General features: G+C 35.9%; 2 protein-coding genes across 4 annotated transcripts; both read right to left on the bottom strand.

Moving 5' to 3' along the window:
- On the bottom strand, window positions 1-5,736 carry LOC140834964 (pyrophosphate-energized vacuolar membrane proton pump 1-like). 3 transcript variants are annotated; one of them, XM_073200204.1, is made up of 8 exons: window positions 5,384-5,736; window positions 2,903-3,477; window positions 2,442-2,821; window positions 1,931-2,017; window positions 1,472-1,802; window positions 963-1,373; window positions 798-857; window positions 1-379 (listed from the first exon to the last, which is right to left on the bottom strand). In XM_073200204.1, the coding sequence occupies exons 1-8, from the start codon at window positions 5,640-5,642 to the stop codon at window positions 176-178; spliced, it is 2,307 nt and encodes a 768-aa protein (XP_073056305.1). In that variant the 5' UTR covers window positions 5,643-5,736; the 3' UTR covers window positions 1-175. The 3 variants fall into 3 exon arrangements, with proteins under 3 accessions (XP_073056305.1, XP_073056307.1, XP_073056306.1); XM_073200206.1 differs by lacking the exon at window positions 5,384-5,736 and adding an exon at window positions 3,639-3,717; XM_073200205.1 differs by lacking the exon at window positions 5,384-5,736 and adding an exon at window positions 3,590-3,685.
- A 2,240-nt stretch (window positions 5,737-7,976) lies between these two features.
- LOC140834963 (protein REDUCED CHLOROPLAST COVERAGE 3-like) lies at window positions 7,977-20,463 on the bottom strand. Its single transcript, XM_073200203.1, has 23 exons — window positions 20,070-20,463; window positions 19,917-19,978; window positions 19,566-19,658; window positions 19,247-19,319; window positions 17,990-18,271; window positions 17,832-17,896; window positions 17,357-17,488; window positions 17,054-17,095; window positions 16,440-16,967; window positions 15,598-15,752; window positions 14,474-14,975; window positions 13,559-13,621; window positions 13,364-13,465; window positions 12,959-13,267; window positions 12,798-12,890; window positions 12,599-12,700; window positions 12,408-12,512; window positions 12,012-12,145; window positions 11,431-11,614; window positions 11,080-11,211; window positions 10,451-10,563; window positions 10,301-10,379; window positions 7,977-9,986 (listed from the first exon to the last, which is right to left on the bottom strand). The coding sequence occupies exons 1-23, from the start codon at window positions 20,146-20,148 to the stop codon at window positions 8,304-8,306; spliced, it is 5,112 nt and encodes a 1,703-aa protein (XP_073056304.1). The 5' UTR covers window positions 20,149-20,463; the 3' UTR covers window positions 7,977-8,303.
- Between the last annotated feature and the right edge of the window lie 241 nt (window positions 20,464-20,704).

Raw genomic sequence — 20,704 nt, 5'->3', positions numbered from 1 at the left:
TCAACAATAAGTAAAATCAGATAAGCTACAATCTGACAAAGAAAATTCTCATTCTCGTGAGAAAGGACTCGAAATATCAACAAGAAAAAAACTCAAGCGAAAAATAATTCGAAATTAGACGGAGGATTGAAAAAAAATTAAGAGATTTTTATAGTCGATTGGTGTTTTTTTTTTCTCAGATCTTAAACAGCAACCCGCCATGAGCGGCGAAGAAAGGAGCAAACACAAGCGATTCTATTGCCATAAGTTTGATGAGGATGTTGAGCGATGGACCTAAAGTGTCCTTTAGAGGGTCTCCAATCGTATCTCCTATAACGGCAGCCTTGTGCGGTTCTGATCCTTTCGGTCCAAGGTTTCTCGCATGCGCAGATGCACCAGCCTGAGAGGGGACAAAATTGGAGTTTGAAGCTGAAAAGGTGCTCTATTATCAAACTTTAGGATAACGAAATAAGCTGAGTGGCGCAGCTCAATCAAAGTTAAAAAATGCAGTTCAATCAACTCAAGCTCAAGTCATGTTTACATGATTTTTCATGTTACTTAAACACAATACTTTTTCCAATGATCTTATTTGAAATTCAAACATTTCAAACTCTCTCATATAAGTCAATACACACCATACATGCTAGTCTGACTTTGAATATAAACAGACTATTAATTCAAGTTCAATTGTATAGCAAGTCGAGTCAAGCATGATTAAATCACATGTTTAAGCTCCAACTGACTTGTGCGCAACTTCTAATTTGAAATTCAGATTATATAGTGAACTTTATTTACCACTATTAAAACAAAGCGCTTACCTCAATGTATTTCTTGGCATTGTCCCATGCTCCACCAGTGTTGGAGGCAGATATTGCAATCTTAGAAAGTTACAAGGGAATAAGATTTCAGTGTTGTAGTCAACGTAGCGATTAAATCATTGAGCCTTAAAAAGTTCACTTCTAGCACAGATCCGAGTCATGTACCTGGACACCAGAGACAAGGGAACCGGCAAGAACACCAGAAAGCGTCTCAAAGCCGAAAAATACTCCAACAATGAGAGGAGTTAGCATGACAAGGGCGCCAGGGGGAATCATCTCCTTAAAAGATGCATCTGTTGAAATCTTGACACAAGTGGCATAATCTGGCTTCATGTGGCCATCCATAATGCCTGGAATAGTGTTAAATTGCCAACAAACTTCCTCCACCATTTTCAAAGCAGCTATACCAACACTCTTCATGGTCATGGAAGAAAACCAGTATGGAAGCATTGCACCAACGATTAAACCAATGAAGACTTTGGGTGTTAGAAGATCAACAGTTGTAATGCCTGCACGGCTCACAAAAGCACCAAAAAGTGCAAATGAAACAAGTGCAGCAGATCCAATGGCAAATCCCTGAAAGAAAACGCAAAGGAATAAAATAAGATTAGAGCGCAAAACATAGATCTTCATGTTTAAAGTATTAAGACGGTGAACAAAACAGAATATGCTACCTTCCCAATAGCAGCAGTGGTGTTCCCAGCAGCATCAAGGGCATCTGTTCTCTCCCGAATCCTGTGGCTCATGGCAGCCATCTCAGCTATATCTCCAGCATTAGCACTTATAGGACCATAAGCATCAATGGCCAAAACAGTGGCAATTGTGCTCAGCATGCCCAGAGCGGCCACTGCAATACCATACATGGCAGCGAAGGTAAAACTAACAAAAATGCAAATTGCGATAGCAAAAATGGGGATTATAACGGATTTATATCCCAAGGCAAGGCCAAATATGACATTGGTCGCAGCACCAGTCCTGCATGAATCAGCAACTTCTTGCACGGGGCTGCATACAAAAGTTCAGAAAATGGAGTTGGAAGATAATTGAAAGATAAAAAAGCCCATGCAACAGATGGAAAACTATGGAACAAAATGATATTTGTCAAAGGAAAGAACAAAGAACTGCCATAGCACCTGTAAGCATTGCTGGTGTAATATTCCGTAACAATTCCAATGATGAGCCCAGCCCACAGCCCAACGGAAACACAAAGGAATAGTTGCCTGTCGTGTTAATGAGTTGTATAAGAAAAAATTTATAGTGGTTATGCCTTAAACATGGTAGTCGTGAAAGATATGAAGAGAAGCAAACATGAGAACTAATGGTGATCAGATTTGTACTTTGTGGTGGAGAACAACTTGGAATTAATGGAAACTAACTGGACACTAATTACATGAAAAACATAAATTAGAATCTATATACATTGAAGACTTCATTTCATATGTCAACCAAATCGACCCCCTTTTTTAGATTTGTGAAGGAAAAGCAACTGCTAGGAAGCATATATAAGGAAGTTGACCTCTTCAATATAAGATCGTCTAAGAATATCCCTATAGTTGCCAGATGTTAATAAAAGTCCAAACAGATAAACAAGAATTTCTTCGCAATCAGGGTCCATTTCAATTTTCAAAGTTAGTAGGTGCTTACCAGTTCTTCACAACATTTTGGGTTCCAAAATTGAAGATTGTAAAGGTTGATGGCACACAAGTCCACGTAACAATTGCAATTCCCAGAGTCATGAGAGCGGTCGAGATAACAAGTTGTTTCTTTAATGATGGTTCAATCTCCTTGGCAACCTTGATATCAAAAAAGTCGGTGGCGAATAGGGTCGTTATCAAACAAACAAGAATTCCCATGGAACTAATGAGCAGAGGGTAGCACATTGCAGTGAAGTCGTGAGTTATTCCAAAAGAGGATATTGAAGCCACGACAAGTGCAGCGCATGAAGATTCGGCATATGAACCAAAGAGATCAGACCCCATTCCAGCAATATCTCCGACATTGTCACCAACATTGTCAGCAATCACCTGCAAAACAAAACGAATATTTTCGACCATTAAATCTCTTGATAAATAGCACCAACTTTTCAAAGGTGTGCGGCATCTTACAGCAGGATTTCTGGGGTCATCTTCCGGTATGTTTCTTTCAACTTTTCCGACAAGGTCGGCCCCAACATCAGCAGCCTTAGTGTAAATACCGCCTCCAACTCTTCCAAACAAAGCCATCGACGATCCACCAAGACCATATCCAGTAATTGCCTCAAAAAGGCCTTCCCAATCATCTCCGTAGTAGATCTTGAATAGATTGATAGTAATATACAGAACCAAGAGACCATTTGCGGCTAGGAAAAAACCCATAACTGCACCAGATCTAAATGCAACAATAAAAGCTCTTCCGATCCCTTTCCTAGCTTCCAATGTGGTCCTTGCGTTTGCATAAGTCGCAATTTTCATCCCAAGGAAACCAGAAACGACAGAGGTAACTGCACCAAGCAAGAAGGATACAGTACTGAAGATTGCAGTTACGACAGCAGGCTTGCACAACTTCTCCTTGTCATAGGTGCAAGGCCGGTGCTTTGTGCTGAAACCCTCAACCGATCCAAGGAACAGGAAAATGACAATTGCAAAAGCAACCATGAAGACACCGACATACTGATACTCAGTAAATAGGAAAGAGGTAATACCTGGTATGCAAAACATATATTTTAATCTCAGGCAAATCAAAACCCAATCATGCTTAACTCATTTGTGCCATGATTATACTACATTATATCAAAATAGAATGCGAACCCATACAAAAACAAATCGCTTCGATGGTCCAAATCAATAAATTGCACATACGCACCTCTGCTCGATCGAACCTGCAAAAACCGTAAGCTGACGCAACCAAGTGCAGTCAAACAGAATTCAATACCGATCTTATTCCAAATTGAATATTCCTTTATATTTGAACTTTTAAATTAAGGGTATCTCTTTTGTGAGATCACGATCTTTATCAGTGATATTCACAATAAAAATTAATATTTTTAGCTTAAAAATTAATACTTTTTCATAGATAACTCAAATGAAAGACTCTATCACAAAATGCGACTCATTATACCGTCTCACACAAATTTTTACCTTAAATTAAATAATCATCCTAACACAAAAAATATTATAAAAAAACATTTTTATAGTTATAAATTTTAATATAATATCTCAAACTAATGAAAAATTATTCATAATAATTTTTTTTAATACACATGCATACATCACTACTAAATGACAACATATAATTATTAATTTTAAAACCTCCATTCAATCCAAGGATCTAGGTAGCTTTTACAAAAGTTAAGTTTCCGTGCTTGGGAGATGAAAAGTAAAAAATCAGGTAAGTAAAACACCCGCGTTCACACGGCATCATCTTCTCACGTGCTTCAACACGGCGTGAGTAGAAATATCCATAATTGTCTGATGAAAGCTAATTATAATAAAATTTCGACTACGATACATAATCAATAAAGTAATAGGATAATCTTCCCTTGCTGCACGTAAATCGTACAGAAATTAATTAATGAAGGTACGTCCCAACAACGTCCCCAACAGAACGGGAAATTGAATAATTTCAATTACGGAGACAAGAACCTCTCCACCAACACATCAAACCAATATTGACACTCGTAAAACCCTAATCCACCTCTCGCCGCGAGCCAAATCCTCCAAAATAAGATTTACCATAAATAGTTTAACGTTTATAAAAAAATTAAAAATCCTAAATAAAATGAAAATTCATTCGACTGGTAGTTTTCAATATCTGATATAGACGTCATGAGTTTCGCAGAAAGTTATGGTACGAGATTCTGCATTATATTCACGTAAAAACAACATTGTAAACTCTAAACCACTAGAACAGTGTATTTCATTATTTGGATGTAGAAGTCTAAGAGGATGCACAGGTTTAAATGCAGAAGCACAGACTTGAAAGTGGGAAAATTTTAAAATCTAAATTAAAGCAATTTATGTTTGTAAATTATTTTTTGTGTTTTATTTATTAAGATGGTTTAAGAGCTGTTGAGGAAGACATGTCACAGGGTTTTACATTAAAAAAAATCTTTTGAAAGGACATTAAAACATTTTCTGATGTAAAAGGGTGGGAAATTTTTTAAAATAAAAATAAAAATATAGTATTCTTTTTTTATTTAACTAGAGGGAAAATCGACTTCAAAAACAATAAACAAGCATTACGTATTTACGTATACCTTTTTAAACGGTCCCCGCAGCAAAACAAATTCCAGGAGCAGGTTCGGAAAACCTGAAAAAGTCTCTCTTCGACTATTCATCCAAAAATCGTAGCTGAAATTCTAATAACCTGATTTTCTTTGAAAAGAAGTAATGCAGCAACTTCCTACTACAACTTTATGGTTTTTTACTCTTTCAGTACCAAAACAGAGAAGCTCGCATAAAAGGTGAGGAAAATGAATAGGAAAATGAATGACGTCCAAAGCTCGCAACACATTCTACTAACGCATTTCAGGTAGAAATAAAGTGAACTTGGCAAACTTTAAAAAATCAGATCTAGCGATATAACATTGAGATCAAAGCTACACTGACCCTCGGAGATAGCGTTCTGGATTTCGGCGCACGTCTCGACAACGTTCTGGTCGTTGATCCCTTCCTCTTCCTCTATCAAGTAATCACCGTGTGCATCCTGAACGTTCTTCAAAGAATCCGAGACGTTGCTTTCCAACGAGAGTTTAACGCGCGAGACCAGTAACCATTGCACGAGCGAGAAAACGATGCCTATGACAGCGCACACCGGAATTACAATCTGTGTCCCCAAATCTGGAAGCAAAGCTGAAGACGACTCCATCCTCTCCGGAACATTAACTGCTCTGGCCGGCGGAAATGAAGCGAATGAAGAGTGAATCGAGAGTGAAAAAGAAGGAAACTACTGTAACGAATTTGGGGTGGGTGGTTGAGGACGGGAGAGTCCCTGGTATTTATAGCACGCATTCTGAGTAATATTCCAAGGATATATATATATAGATATATATATATATATATATATATATATATATCTATATAGATATATAGGTGGAGTGTTAGGGTGCGAGCAAGTCCACCACATCTGCAATGTGTATCCACTAAGCTTGTCCGTTAGGATTTGGAAGTCTTTCTTTGTGCATTATTATTGTTTTATTGTTGTGAAATCATATCAAAATCATGCCATTTTTCTGTCGATGCATGCTACATCGCCACTCATTAGATAATATTTTAATCATATATTAAAAGGTGACTTACTTGACTGATATCTATAATTTGTAGGATATTATGTTTATTCAGGTGTTTATACAATGCATATTGAAAAACAGTAATAGCAGATTTTTACGTCATAATTTTAATTTTGTTTTTTTACCGTTGATAATAGTAAAATGGCAAAAAATTGATAATGACATCAACTGATAAGATAATATCATTACGATAATTATTTAAACTCAACTCAACTCAACCCAACATCTACATTATTAGATAAAAATAAGTTTCGTTCTTATTAATTTAATTAGTTAATTGATAATTGCAAACATCGAACCGCCTAAATTAATTTATTTAAAATTTAAAACTAAACGAATTAGTTTTAAGGTCGATTGACATCTTGCCCAAATCGATTTGGCATTAGGTGTGCGGCCCACTTTGTCTAATTATTGCGCACGAGCTTGTGCAGAGCTATTTATTATTGGAAGATTATAAAGCAGTGGTTTTTTTTAAATAATAATTACTATGGCTCTGTTTGTTACGTGTGATAGGATAAATAAATGATTAATAATTAGAGTGATTAAAAAATATGGATTAATAGTATGATGGTATAAATAACATGATTTTTGGTATGATTTTAAAATAAACAATTAATTTTGTAAATTTTATTGTAATGACCAAAATGACCCAAATATTAATTAAATATATATTCTTAAAATAATTAGATATATAATTAAATATTTATAATTATAATTTACATTTATTAAATTAATTTAAATATATTTATTAAAAATAAATTTATAAATATGCATTTACTTTAATAATTAAAATAGTAATAATATTTTGAATATTAATGTTAAATAAAGTTTTAGTAATAATTATAATATTATTGTTTTTTTAGAATAATTATAAATATTTTTAAAATAATTTGATAGATAATTAAATATTTATAATTAATAATAAAAATAGTAGTAATATTTTGAATATTAATTTTAATGTTAAATAAAGTTTAGTAATATTATAATATTATTGTTTTTTTAATAATTATAAATATTCTTAAAATAATTAAATAGATAATTAAATATTTATAATTATAATTTATGTCTATTAAAATTAATTTAAATATATTTATTAGAAATATATTTGAAAATATTACGGTAATCATTACACATAATAAATTAGAATTTAATAAATATTTATTTTCATAAGAGATAAAGATGATAAAAATGTAATTTGTGGTGTGTTGATAACTCATCCCACTTAATTTGTTAGATTAATAATCAAATAACTAATCATAAAATTAGGTCTTAAACCAGATCAAAATAATTATTAATATATTTTAAAATTTTAACCAAATATTAGATAAATATGTGATTATTCATCTATCTTTATTTAATCGCATCAACCAAACAGATCCTATTTATATTATTATCGAGTAAAGAGTCCTTGCCAATGTAGGGGAATTAGGTCATCTATTTAAAGTTGGTTAAAACTTGTCCTTTCACACCACAAATTTTACATCGAAATCCTATCCCATACTAGCTTCTTTAAATGATTTTTATTATTATTATTATCATATATATAAGTTGCTGAAAATTGGAAATTGGATTTATTAAATAATTAATTGATGATTATATGATTTTTGAATAGTGAGCCTTAAACTACTTTCACCTCTAACAAAATTGATCAAAATCTTGAATAATCCATCTCCTTCTCACACATATTTTTCTTTTGTAAACAGAGACGGGAGACCATTTTTGATTTAGTAACTTCTGTCCAATGTCCAATATATTTTAATCTTGAATACTCATGAAATCGTGTAATACTTTTAATCCATCTCCTTCAAGCATATATATTCCATTTGCAATTATAACTTCCCCTTTGTGTTGGTATGGATGAATTGGACTAATTTATTGGCTATTACAAAAGAAATGGCAATGCCGCATCAGTATACATTATAATATGCTTCTCCTTTTATTTTTCAAGTTACAAAATCACAAAAAGAGTTCATCAAGGGAACAGTTGAGAAGCTTACAAATGTTTACAAGTGATTCTGATGAAGTTTTCATCAAATCGAGAAAAAAATAAATAACAAAATTGGACCACAAAAGAGAGACAATTAAGGAATTTGGTGCGTTATTCTTTTCTTATCTGGAATAGAAGATCAGGGTTGTCTCGATTTACGACTCACAGCCTCAGAGCATTTCTTCGGCTTGACCTGTAATGTTAAGACAGGCAGATGCTTACCTCTGATGCTTAGCCTTGAGAATCCTCCTCCTCAACGTGCCGATGCACATATCGACTGTTGATTGTACAAGTCATTTACATCGTTTGTGAACTGCCGGCGGTTTCTTCTCCGCTTTGTGACGAGAACAAATCCTTCCCTATCTCTACTGCCGTTCTTCACATTCTTCATTCGTAGCTTTTGGTTTTGGTTGTTATTGTTATCGGGGACAGATTCTTTGTTTCTCTCGTTTCCATAGAATATCTTTATAATTGCACTGTCATTTGCAATTGCTTCGGCAGGAGAGGTTGATGTATCGTACTTCTTACCGCTAGCTGGAATAGTGTTTGGAGGGTCTGAAGAATTCTGCGCTGACTTCACTATGAAGCTGAAAAGTATCTGCCTTGCTAGCTCTTCTTTCTTGGCATCAAAACTGCTTTTCTTAGACGTTTCTCGACTAACACTAGATGTAATATTTTGGTTAAGCTCCTCTCTATTTGAAAGTGGTGGAACCGTCGCATTAGAATCAATAGACGGGCTTGAAGCTTCCACAGCTGCATTCGTTTGCCATGCTTTTCGAGGAACAAATTCAGGTGCATGTGGATTCATGGTCTTGGAAGAAGTGAAACCATTTTTCCCAACAATGGGGATTCGGTAATTTGAGAAACCATGCCTTATCCGGAAAGTATGACCTGCTCTGTAATAGATAGGTAACCTAGGTCCACAAGGAACTCTTGCCGCAACTGATGGGAATCCCTGGAGCTCTGCAAGCATGCCTTGGCTTCCTGTAACCTCGTAGATACTTGGTGAAGCATTAGGCAAAGGGTAGGGACCTGGACTGAAGGGCTGAGCAGCAGCAGAAAGTTTGCTTCCATTTGTCTCTGCAGATTTCTCCTGGTTACTAGAACATGAACTGTCTTCAGTATCCGAGGAGGAATTTTCCAAAGGGGATTCATTTTCGTAGACTTCACCTTGGTTGTCCCCTTTTATACCTTCATCATCCGGTAGTGACTCACATAAGCCATCTAAAGAAACTTCATTCCTCCTCTCCTGCTGTGGTGTCTCTTTTGGACTAAAGCGCATCTGATCATCAGTATTTTCCTCACATAATTCTTCCGCTCTCTCCAGAAAAGGCTTTAAAACCGTACCTGGTGCAGCTGCTGCTACTTCTTTGTAAGACAATGATTTTGAAGCCATTGCAGCAGGCATAGTGGCAGGGACAGGAGAATCTTTAGATGCTGATGTAGGAGAAATAATGCTCGTCGAGCTCTTTGGAGGCACTCTACTGGAATCATCAATTTTATTTAAGCTAGCAGTGCTGGTTTGCTTCAATGGAGACACTTCAGCAAAACTTGCCTTGAATGTTGTCTGATGCCCTTGAGATACAGCTTCATTTCTATACCTGCTGTCCTTAAAGTTTGAGTAGACAGAATTTATCTTTAATTTGGCAAGCTCTGGATGCTTTCTGGTAAACTTTTTAACAGCACTGTTTCCTGACCGACCTTTTGAACTAGCTTCCTGCCATCCTCCATCCGAGTTTGCTTCTTGGGTTTCTTCTGACAATGGATGGTCACTTATTGTGCTTTCAATTGACTTGGATGATTCTTGGGAGAGTTTGGTATCTAAAGCGTTACTTTCCTCAACTGTGGTACTAATTTCTGTACTTCCACTTCCAGGGGCAATTTCATTGTTTCCTCCTAACTCCTCTTCATTCAATTTATCAAGAACTGGTTTAAACTGTGAGATCATAAAACAAAAGATGAGAAATATATAGTTCAGAAGAAAATTTGATCGTTGCACTCGCCACAACAATGGTGAGAACAATGAAAAAATAAATGCATCTCCCAATACGACCTCTCAAAAGGCTGAAAGTTGAAACAAAAAATCTCTGGCATCAAGTAAGATAAATTTCAAAACAATTTTGTAAGAGAAAACATGATTTAAGCAACTCCCTGGTAGTATAAAATTATCATTTATTTCAATGAACTAGACATTAGATATAAAAATGGACAATTGTTTATCAACTAGTCCTTTTTAAAATGAAAAAACACCTTGGTTTGTCGTTTCCTCGTGGTATCTGCAGCTTTTGACTGCTCATCAGGATTTATATAATCAAGGAGATCTGACACACTGCACAAGAAGGATCAAGGTGATGGTTGGCTGGAATATGGTAGAAGGTTTCCAAAGTATTAAATCATTACCTTAGATGACCTTTGCTGGCAATGGAAGCATCAGGTTTAGGTGTTCCATTTCGAGCTGCTTCTTGCTGTTCCAAGGCTTTTGATTCAAAATATTCAAGCCATGCAGCAGCATCCTGAAGGTGCTTGGTTCATTAGTTCTCAACTTTCTAATGTTCACGTAAAGAGATCCATGTAACCTTTTAGAGGGTCAAAACTAGTGATAGTTCTTAAAGTTTGTTTTGCAAACATTAGTTTTCTTCATAATCAAACAGAAAGCTCCTGTAATACTTAATAGCTGAAAAAGAAAAATTAAATGCACGTGTAAAATTGCATTAAAAGAGTGGTTTCATTAAGAAGTCTTCCGCAGTCTGTAGGCATGGGAGCAGATGAAATGTGAGTACACCACAAGATGTATCAAAACAATGATTGTCATCTTATAGCATGGTGGTATCAGTAGAACACCTAAAACGAATTTCTTAGAAGCAACCATTTATTAAAGAGGCAAAAAACATAACCAAAGATTGCCAAGGATTCCTTGGCCTAGTGTCAAGGGTGAGACCCCACCACTTGTGTGGGTAGTGTAAATAGTTTCGATAAGAAATCCCCCGCCCACATTTTATAAAAAGAAAATAACCAAAGATTAAGTGAACCTGAGTTCGAAGATCCTCAGCTCCTAGCTTAGACTGAAGAATTTGTAATGTAGTTTGTTCGTGTTGAACACTGAGTGAGTAGGCTTCCATCAAAGAAAGTGCAATTGCTATGGCGTGATAGCTAGCAGCAGTCTGTCACATACAGCGTCATATTAGTCATAGTCATAGATTATATTTTTTTAGTAATTCATGGGTATGATATATCATGCTTTTAAAGCTGTTTCATTGTTGTAAGCTGATCGTGCAGTCAGGGAGATCCAATGAAATGTGTACATTTAATTTTGTGCCAGTATGAGCCATAAATTAATGGAGTTGTGTATGTGTCAAGGGATAAAGTGACGCTGGACAGACCTGTATGTGATCTGCTCCTAATAATCTCTGGTTGCACTTAAGTGCTTCGTGTAAATATCTGAGAGCGACGTGAACATTTCCGATACCTTCTTCCATCATAGCAATGTTGATGTAAGTAGCTGCAGTGTTTGGGTGAGACAGCCCACACGTAAAATGAAGAAGGTACATAGCACGATTGACATATCTGCCCAAGTTAATAACAATTAAGGCGGGTGAGTTTAAGAACCAGGAATGAGGAGAAATATTTTGGCCATACAAAAATAGACAAAAGCGGGGTAAATGGAAAAAACCAACCAAAACGCGGTAAATTTTTCATCGGTGAGAAAATCGAAATAGTTAAGACGTATACCCACAGAATCACAAGTCATAGTTTGATCACGAAAATTTTAATGTATGAAACTGAAGAAGATAACATCAATACTAAAATAAAATCTGACTCAGCAAGGAGCCTCACACGATTGAAAATATACTGCATTCAAAGATAAACCTTAAACAACTTTTGGATTCATGACATAAAGCAAAATAGACATGTGAATCAATGATAAGAAGTTTCCTTACTACAAAGAATCTGTGTAACTTACTTTAAAGCCAATTCAATGTGTTGGAGACGATAGTAAAACACAGATAGATCGCCATAGCTTTTCATCGTGTCGGGATGATCAAGCCCCAGCTCCCTCTCATTGATATCTAATGCCTTTTGCTGATATATAGTAGCCTGGACGAGACCATAGCAGACAAAATTAACTAGGCAGGTCTCCTATATGTCATGGCATCAGCTTTCTAAAGGAAACCAGCATCTTGATGTTTCATGATGCAATAAATCTTAACCTACGCTCCATGGCATTACATAATCATTCTTTTATACAACTTGTACATCTGTAAAGTTTGTGTCGTTTCCTCGGAGAGGCAGATATATACAGTATTCAGTCAAACAATATATAGCTTTATAACCAAGTGAAGCTGAAAAATAGTCCTACCTGATTAAAATCTCCAGTGTGGTATAGAACAACAGCTAGAAGACTGTAAGCACATGCAGTTGTACGATGATAGGGACCACAAACAGCAATCATCTTTGCCAGAGCCTTAAGTTCCAAAGTCAAAACCAGATTCAACTATGAGGACATGAAAAGTTGCAGAACACTTGAAACACGACTGACAATTTTGGTACCTTTGTCCCATAGTTAGCAGCATCTTCTAGCTTTCCCTTGTCTAGAGCAATCTTGGATGACTCAAGTAGAGTTCTCCCATCAGCAGAAGAGCAACCTACATGCTGTACATCATGAAGTAAAAGAAATTATGCAATCATTCAGATAATCAGTCAAAGAAAAACATAAATAAAAATTCAAATTTATGGAGTATGCTCGGACCTTGCAGACTGGCACTATACTGATGATATCAGAATTCTTGAATGGCGTAGAGCTTTCCAAATCATAGTCTTTAGGAACCAACTCTAATCCAATCTAAAGAACAGGAATTCAACAAATATTCGTAGGTTAATAAGGAAATAAGATAAATTATCAGTTAGTACCTTGTGACAAAGTCCCCTGAGAATTGATAGCTTTCTCAAATGTTGGAATTCATCTCTCATTCTCCAACCAAATCTTTTCTCCAAATATATTCGCAGCCATTGCAGTTTGAGAATTTGATCATCGAGGCCATTATCCCCGACATTGTTAGAGGCAAACAAGAAATTTAAGGTCGAGGCAATTGCAGTGGACAGAGTATCTTTACTTTGAACAGAGGCAATAACAGCTCGAATTACACGCTTAAAAGCTCGAGCAATCATCTCATGTATACAAAGAGACTGTATATGAGGAAGCTTCTCAGCAAGTTCAACCTGGTTCAAGCAATACAATTAATTCCAAAGACAATCATCCAGAGGATAAAAGAACAACCACCCAAACACACACGGACAAAGATATTATTCACTCACCACGCGGCCTAAGGAGCGCATTTGTAACCCTCTAAGATGCATGAAGTCAGTCAGTGTACGACCATCAACTGGAGAAAGTTCAAGTGAGGCAAAGTCCATCACCTGAAAAAAAAAGTTATTGCTACAACATTTGTCGCAAACCAAAGGTGGTGCTCCCATAGTCGTATCAATTTGAACTAGTAATGAAATAAATACCAGCTTAGGCAGAGCTACATCAACATAATACGTGTGCACCATCTCGATCAGCTCGTCCACTGACTGCGAGTTGTAACAATGAATTAATAGAACAAAAGCAATTGAATTATGTTTGGAAATGATAATGAGCAGAAGTTCTTATTCTTACAGAATCAAACAAGTTAATCTGAGAGAAACTACAGCTGTATTACATTGGGAGGGGTCAAATACTTAAATCACTGAGTCCTTGCCCCTCAATATGCAGGCTAATCATGAAATTTTGCATCTAAATGGAAGCCTACCATTGAACAAATAACAAGCAATAGAAAATCTATATCATCATCCCATAGAGCTACTCACAATAGGAGACAACAGCACAACGTCTTAAAGGCATTAGAATACATTTTCGAGGAAGTGATGATTTTTTTATGACGATTTGACACGTACTGGGTTGACCCCGGGTTAATGCAATAACCTGCAAACCACGCTATCCAGGTAAACCGCACTAGACAAACCCTGTGCGATAGGCTCGCCTAAGAAAAAGTTGGTAGAGGGAAGTAAACTCCTGACTATTAGTCAGACGCTCCACTACTTCACCAATTCAGACAGCCCTTAGAGGAGAAATGGTGAAATATTATTCAATCCTCATTTTGTCAAAGAGGAAATCAAATGACTCAATCTCGACCATACTCAAAAGTCACTATAACTGTTGTGAAAGAAAACATCAAAAATAATTTTCTAGAGATAACATTTCTTGTTGAGCACTGACAGGAAGGCTTTTTACATGCATCAAAAGATATCAGTCATCCCATCCTTTCAAAATGCCTTTAGGCCTTTGTATCTTGGACCCCAGGATTTGGCTTCGAAGGAAGCAAGAGGGAACCATTACGCACTATTTCTTGCCCATGTGAATGATACATAATATTGAAGCAATACCTTTGTATGAAGGCCAATCCCAGTTTCTTTCAAACGTGAAAAGGCCTCTTGAGGAACATATTTCAGCAAGTCCACTACACCGTCAGAATCACAGGTATTTATCTCTCCCATGTTGCTATCCATGTGTAGATCGCTGGCATCAGCATCATTTGCTTCAACCTTACTACCATCACTAGGTGTTCTCTCTTCCCTCTTCTTTAGCATTTTAAATTTTCTCCCAAGTCCTTTGACCACTGATTCAGTCTTCTTGTCATCCTCGTGATCTCCAGATTTGTTATCTGCAGGTGTTTCCTGCTTTTGTAGATGCTGCACCCAACAAGAACCAAGTTCCCATCTGATACAACTTTCGGTTATAGCAGGATTGTCCACTAACCTTTTCAGACCCTCTTTAATAACTTTCTGGACCAGACATCTTGAACTTTCAACATCCCTTAAATGAGGTTGAAGAGCCTGGCCTCCGACGGATGCTTCAGAACATGGATCCATGAGAATTACCCTTAAACTGTCAAAAAACAAGGCATCAGTTATTTTTATATATGATGACTGATTTCACCAACAGAGAGGCAACCGACTTTTTCAACAGTTTCGAGTTATAAGCAATTCAACAACATAATTCAAATATCCTAGATAAAAATAGAATACAAACCTCATTATAAATATAAATTTTGATAAGCAACAATCCAGAGCGTAACTCAAAAAATACATTCATTTATACCAAAAACTTTTCCAGAGAACAGAATAGCTCAGAGTTACATAAATTACAAGGCGAAGCACTTAGCTAACAAATTTCAAAAAACGAATTATTCCTTGTTAACCCCCTGAAAAGATGCTAATGCCGACGAAAAACCCTGTAATCTATGCTAGTTGGTTATCCAGGTAAAGTACTAAATTATCTTTGACATCAGTTCAATTATACCCGTTCAAAGACTTACGACGCCCACTCTAAGCACATCTGTAAACCAAGTTTTCTCATAATCGACCGTACCACTGATACAAAAAATGGATGACTAAAGAGGAAATGTTTATATACCTATTCTGATCATTCATGACTTTGGTTTTTCAAACTAATTGCAGTCAAACCATTAAATTCACATTCGCAACCACACAAAGATAAGTAACAAAACCTGTTGATGTTAAGTGCATTGCTGCCACCATCGGGTTGCTCCTCAATTTCAATATCTTGCATACAACTCCTACCCTTTTTAACATCTCCATTGACCTTGACAGTTGCAGTGTAGCCACACTGCCTGACAACAACTACACCCAAGGAAGAAATGTCCTGCCATATATAGCACATGTATCATTATCACACCATAATTGGCCCGGCATTAGAATGCTTGAACTTCGCATGCAGCACAGAAAAGAAATAGGTTACCCGTTACCCAAAGCATGCTAGTGATTAATGATATGCCCGCAAAAGACTATGGAAGAGGATTCTACAGAATTTCTTTTAAAAATTGGAAGGAAACTGAAGAAGTTTAAATTCCATTGATTGACAAGGAACGCAATATAATTCCACCATTTAACTGAAATGCCAGTTTTTTGGTTTATGGCGAGAAAAGAAATTAAGCATCACAAAGAAGTATGGTAGTTCTTTAAAAGCTATGCATTGATAAATAATTATATAAGGAGTATTTGACTATTTCATATGAAATGATGGATTATCTGAATGTATTCACAATCCGATAATACGCCATATGGAACATTCCACCATTACCAAGCTAATGACCTTTAATATGATCAGGAAAAAATGCATACATAGGCTGATGATGATAGTTTTTAGTAAAGTGGGCAGTGAAAAGCAACCATGGCCATATATACCGAAAGATGTAAGAACCGGAATTATGATGCATGAGATAACTGGAATCACACTTCTCATGTACAGCCAAGCTATTCTAATACTCCTTCTACAATCAAAGTAGGTTAGTGAATAAAGTTGCGTCATAAGAGGTAAAAGTCAACTCACATGTATTACTACATTTTCATCTGCAGTTACACCTTTTAGTAGATTTCTTCGAGAAACTTCATTAGCAGATTCATTGAATGTAATACTGCCTAAAATCTTGGATCCAGATTTCAAGCTTGCGTCTGCGTCATCTCTTTTGACAATAATTGAAAGGTCACCGATGCGACTCTCATGCACGACTGAACCAGGACTGAAATTTGTGTCGCGCTGTGGAGTGTAATCGATCACTTTCTGTATAGCTGAAACAGCTTTAAATATCGAAACATCAAGAAAAAGATTATGAACCAAAAACGCCTTTCTATCTCGAATCACCCTGTCTTCTTCAGTTTTGCAAGGCATGCTTGCCAATATTGCAAAGTCTGTTGCCCATGGTCTACTGTCATACTCTCCAAATCGTCCATGGCCTCCACCATTTCCTCCCATACTCTCATCCTCTGCCGGCAAGGGAACAAAGTTTGAAACTGAATCAGCGACAGACGGAGGGAGAAGCCAGGTATTCGCACGGAATCCGTATGGAAGGTTGCCAAACTGAAAAGAGCATCATGCCGACTCATTCCTCTTAAATGCTTAATTTCAATTTGGATAACATTTGCTTTGTCCGAATGGAAATTTACCTTATTGTGTTCTACAAATGCTTTCATCAAGGATGCATACGCCTGCAAGTACGATATTACTATCTATTATATTATTTGATTTGATAGATGTGGTAGCATTCTTTTATAAATTACCTATTTTGTTAACAACCGCTACAAAAAATTGAAGGGTCTTTCGGTAACATCTCAATAAATTTTTAACTCCCAAACAAACTTGACTTGCTCAATACACATGCCAGCTCATGAGTTCGGAAGCAGCATTTAACTACTTGCTCCGGCTCGTTATCAAAAGTGTCAGTGAGGTTGAGGCCGAAGATAACTCACATTGGCAAAAGCTCGGCTTTGCTGTTGCAAAAGATCCACCAAGGAACGGCTCCTCAAAAGTTGTTTCCCCACAGTGTAGAATCCTTTCATAGATGCTATCACTTGTACGATCTTCCCATTGCATATCTTAATCTACATTCACATTGTATAATTATTGATTCTGCAACAGACGCTCTGTCATGACTGATCGCGTATACTCATTTGAGAAAGAAAATTTAAAATTTCATGCGCAAAGTTTTAAAAAATATAAATTTTACCCAAAAGGACATTAAATTATTTGTTCTACTCCCCAACTCAACTCGATTTACTGCTAAAAACCCTTCAACTAGCTCGGTATGATCGTGTGACAGTTGCCATAATCTTCAGTCGTGCAATTCTTTACAAAAAAATATAACCTTTCCCGATACCGAGAATCTGCGTCAAAGATTTTGGGACCGGTAATGAGTTTAACTCAACTCAAAGAAGAAAAAATCACCTGCATTACGAAGTAATCGCCATCTTTCCTTGCTTCTCCGTCTTTAATTTTCATTATTTTCCAATCTGCATTTATCAGAAGCAATTACCAAATAATTACCAAATAAGATGGAAAGAATATGAAATCCCTCGACAGAAAAAGGAGAGAGATAAACGCACGTAGAATTGGAGGGGATAGCTGAGAGAAAGAGAAGAACTCATAGAAATCTGAGAGACTCGGAGTCGGATGTATTGCCGTCATCCCGTAAAAATCCGATATCGCAGGAGGCGGATTCTCCGTGGACCTTGCTTCTCCATCGGTGGCGCTAGGCTGGATTTTGTTTTTCTTCGAACGGGACTCCGCCCCGTAGCCCTTAAGCTTGGAGAAGCGTGTGGTGCACGCGAAGATGTCCAGGAGCCTCCGTACGTGGGCAAATGCCAACGACGACTCAGTATAGTCCTCTGTGTACGCAGTGGCATTTCCGTTAATATGGAGAAATTTCTGGTCAAATGTAGAACACTACCCGTAGTTCGCCAAAAAATTTGCGAAAGCTTTGGAGTTTGCTATTTTTTTTGGAAAAAGCACATTTGGAAAACAATAAATAACATTGTCGCCATCTGTTACTGATTTTGGGTATCATCAGCTGCCGCTCTCCCCAAGATACCTTCCATCTACTTATTCAACGGAACGGCCCCATGCATTTGTAATAATTGTTTTATGAGCGTTAAATGTGTGTTAAATACTTGTCAGATGGATTATTTTTCTTACTAAACAAAAAAAAAACGTTTCTACTCTTTTTTTAATAAATATATGATATTTTATAATTAAATATCTTAAATATGACAATAATATATAATTTTTAAAGATTCAAAATATTCCTTACACGTCTTTGCGGATGAAAATCCAGTACAAAAACTTGCAAATCTCCTATGAATATATAATATTTGAGTATAAATTTTCCAGATTTGACACTAATATATGTTTTGAGTATCCAAATATATAACGAATTTTGATATTAATGACACATGTTTTTATTCGGATGAAAATTGATAAAAAAATATTAAATATGTGGTACTAATATATGCTATTCAATATAAATTTTTTCAGATCAGATATACATTTAACTATGATGTTGAAGATTTGAAAGCAAATCTCTCTTGTTTTATTTACCGACCGAATTTTCAAAATATTATTATTTGACAATATAACAAATATTTTATAATACTTTCATAAAACTGAACATTTACAAAATTTAATTTTTGGCATTACATTTTTTGTTTAAGTTTATACTTTTTTATATACGTAACTTTTATAAAATAAGAATCTTTTTTAGGAAAAATCTAATGTTTTTTATTTAATTTTATTTAAAAATCAAAGCCCCAACAGCCCACGCAGCTCGTTAGTGTTGTACCTGTTCATGTGAAAGTTGAACCTACCTTCAACCATTCTCAGCAAACAAGGCTTCAGATTAGCAACCTCAACCTTGTCATTCAATTTGTCTCCCTTCACCTGTCACACATTTTCAATGAATAGTTAGATTTCGTGAATTGATTATTCCAATCATCCACATAGACGTACAACAGATAAAAGAACGACTTTCGTGAACAAATTGTTCACTAAATAAATATCTTGGGTATTTAGTTGACATGACAAATAACTAATAATGAAAAATGGTATATATTATTACAAACACAATTAAATTAAATACTCGATTTATATAAAAATCCAGAGATTACAAACATTGTCTTTGCTTACCTCGTGAGAAAGAGAATAGTTTGTGAAGTGGCATGTCTCCACATTAGCAGCCAACAACTTCTTCACATCGATTATTTTATCAGTCGATATACCCTTCATTTTCACATGAGATGATCAGTCAGTCCATCGAGTCAAATATTATTTATCATCATAGAATTTTAAACATATCAAATTAGTAACCGCATTGGCATTTTGTTTGGAAACATGCGAATCCACTAGCATCGAATAAGGACACCAGGTTTTGAATGAATAAATATTTTATTTCAATTTTTTTTTTTAATTAGAATAATGAATTTGGAGTTTACCATGGCGTACGTGAAGAATGAAATTCGAATGAAAATAGACCAATACCTTGAGAACAACTTGGCTATCATAGGGAGTGACGATAACGATTTCAAGCAGATGAGGTACAACTACAAGGGAAGAGAAACGAATTAGTTAAGCAGGAAAAGAAAAACGAAAATCGAATTCAAAATAAAATAGAGAACATAGATTACTTCTAACCTTTCTCCTCTTTCTTCTTCTTCTTCTCTGTCGTCTTACCTTTGTGGTTCCCCTTTCCTTTAGATGACCTCGGCGCCATTTTCTGCAAATCAGCTGAAAAAAAACTTGAAAACTCGAGTTTATATAAGTATATATCAACGTTGATTTGATTTGAGAAGGAATGTTGAATGGAGTACTGAAACAAAGCTAATCAGAACAAGTGCAGATAAGGCAACAGAAAGAGGATGTTAGATATTAGTTTGAAGATGGAAGAAGGAAGCTGCTGGCTATGGAAGAGAAGATAGGATAAGGGGTTTTGGTGTTGAGTTCTTGGCTAGATGATTTCGAGTGAATGAATCCTGGCCTCTCCTTCCCTCACGCAAAATGAAAACTTGCCTTTTTCTCTCTCTACGGTAATTGCAAGATACACGTGAATTGTGATGGCCGTATTTAAAGGGTGAATAGGCTCGAGACTGATGGGGATGGACGGCTGGGATCGCTTACCGTAGTTAGGCATCGATTGATTTTTATGGATTTTAATTTGTATAATCATATTTTTATTTTCAAAATTTTCGTTATGTATTTCTTAAGTCAATAGCTATTTTTAAAGCTCTGAGAAGGTTTTTTATTTATTTATTTATTATTATTACAAATAG

Source organism: Primulina eburnea, chromosome 6 (assembly GCF_022965805.1).
Source record: "Primulina eburnea isolate SZY01 chromosome 6, ASM2296580v1, whole genome shotgun sequence".
Taxonomy (NCBI): Eukaryota; Viridiplantae; Streptophyta; class Magnoliopsida; order Lamiales; family Gesneriaceae; genus Primulina; species Primulina eburnea.
This window is presented reverse-complemented; position numbering and strand designations above follow the sequence as displayed.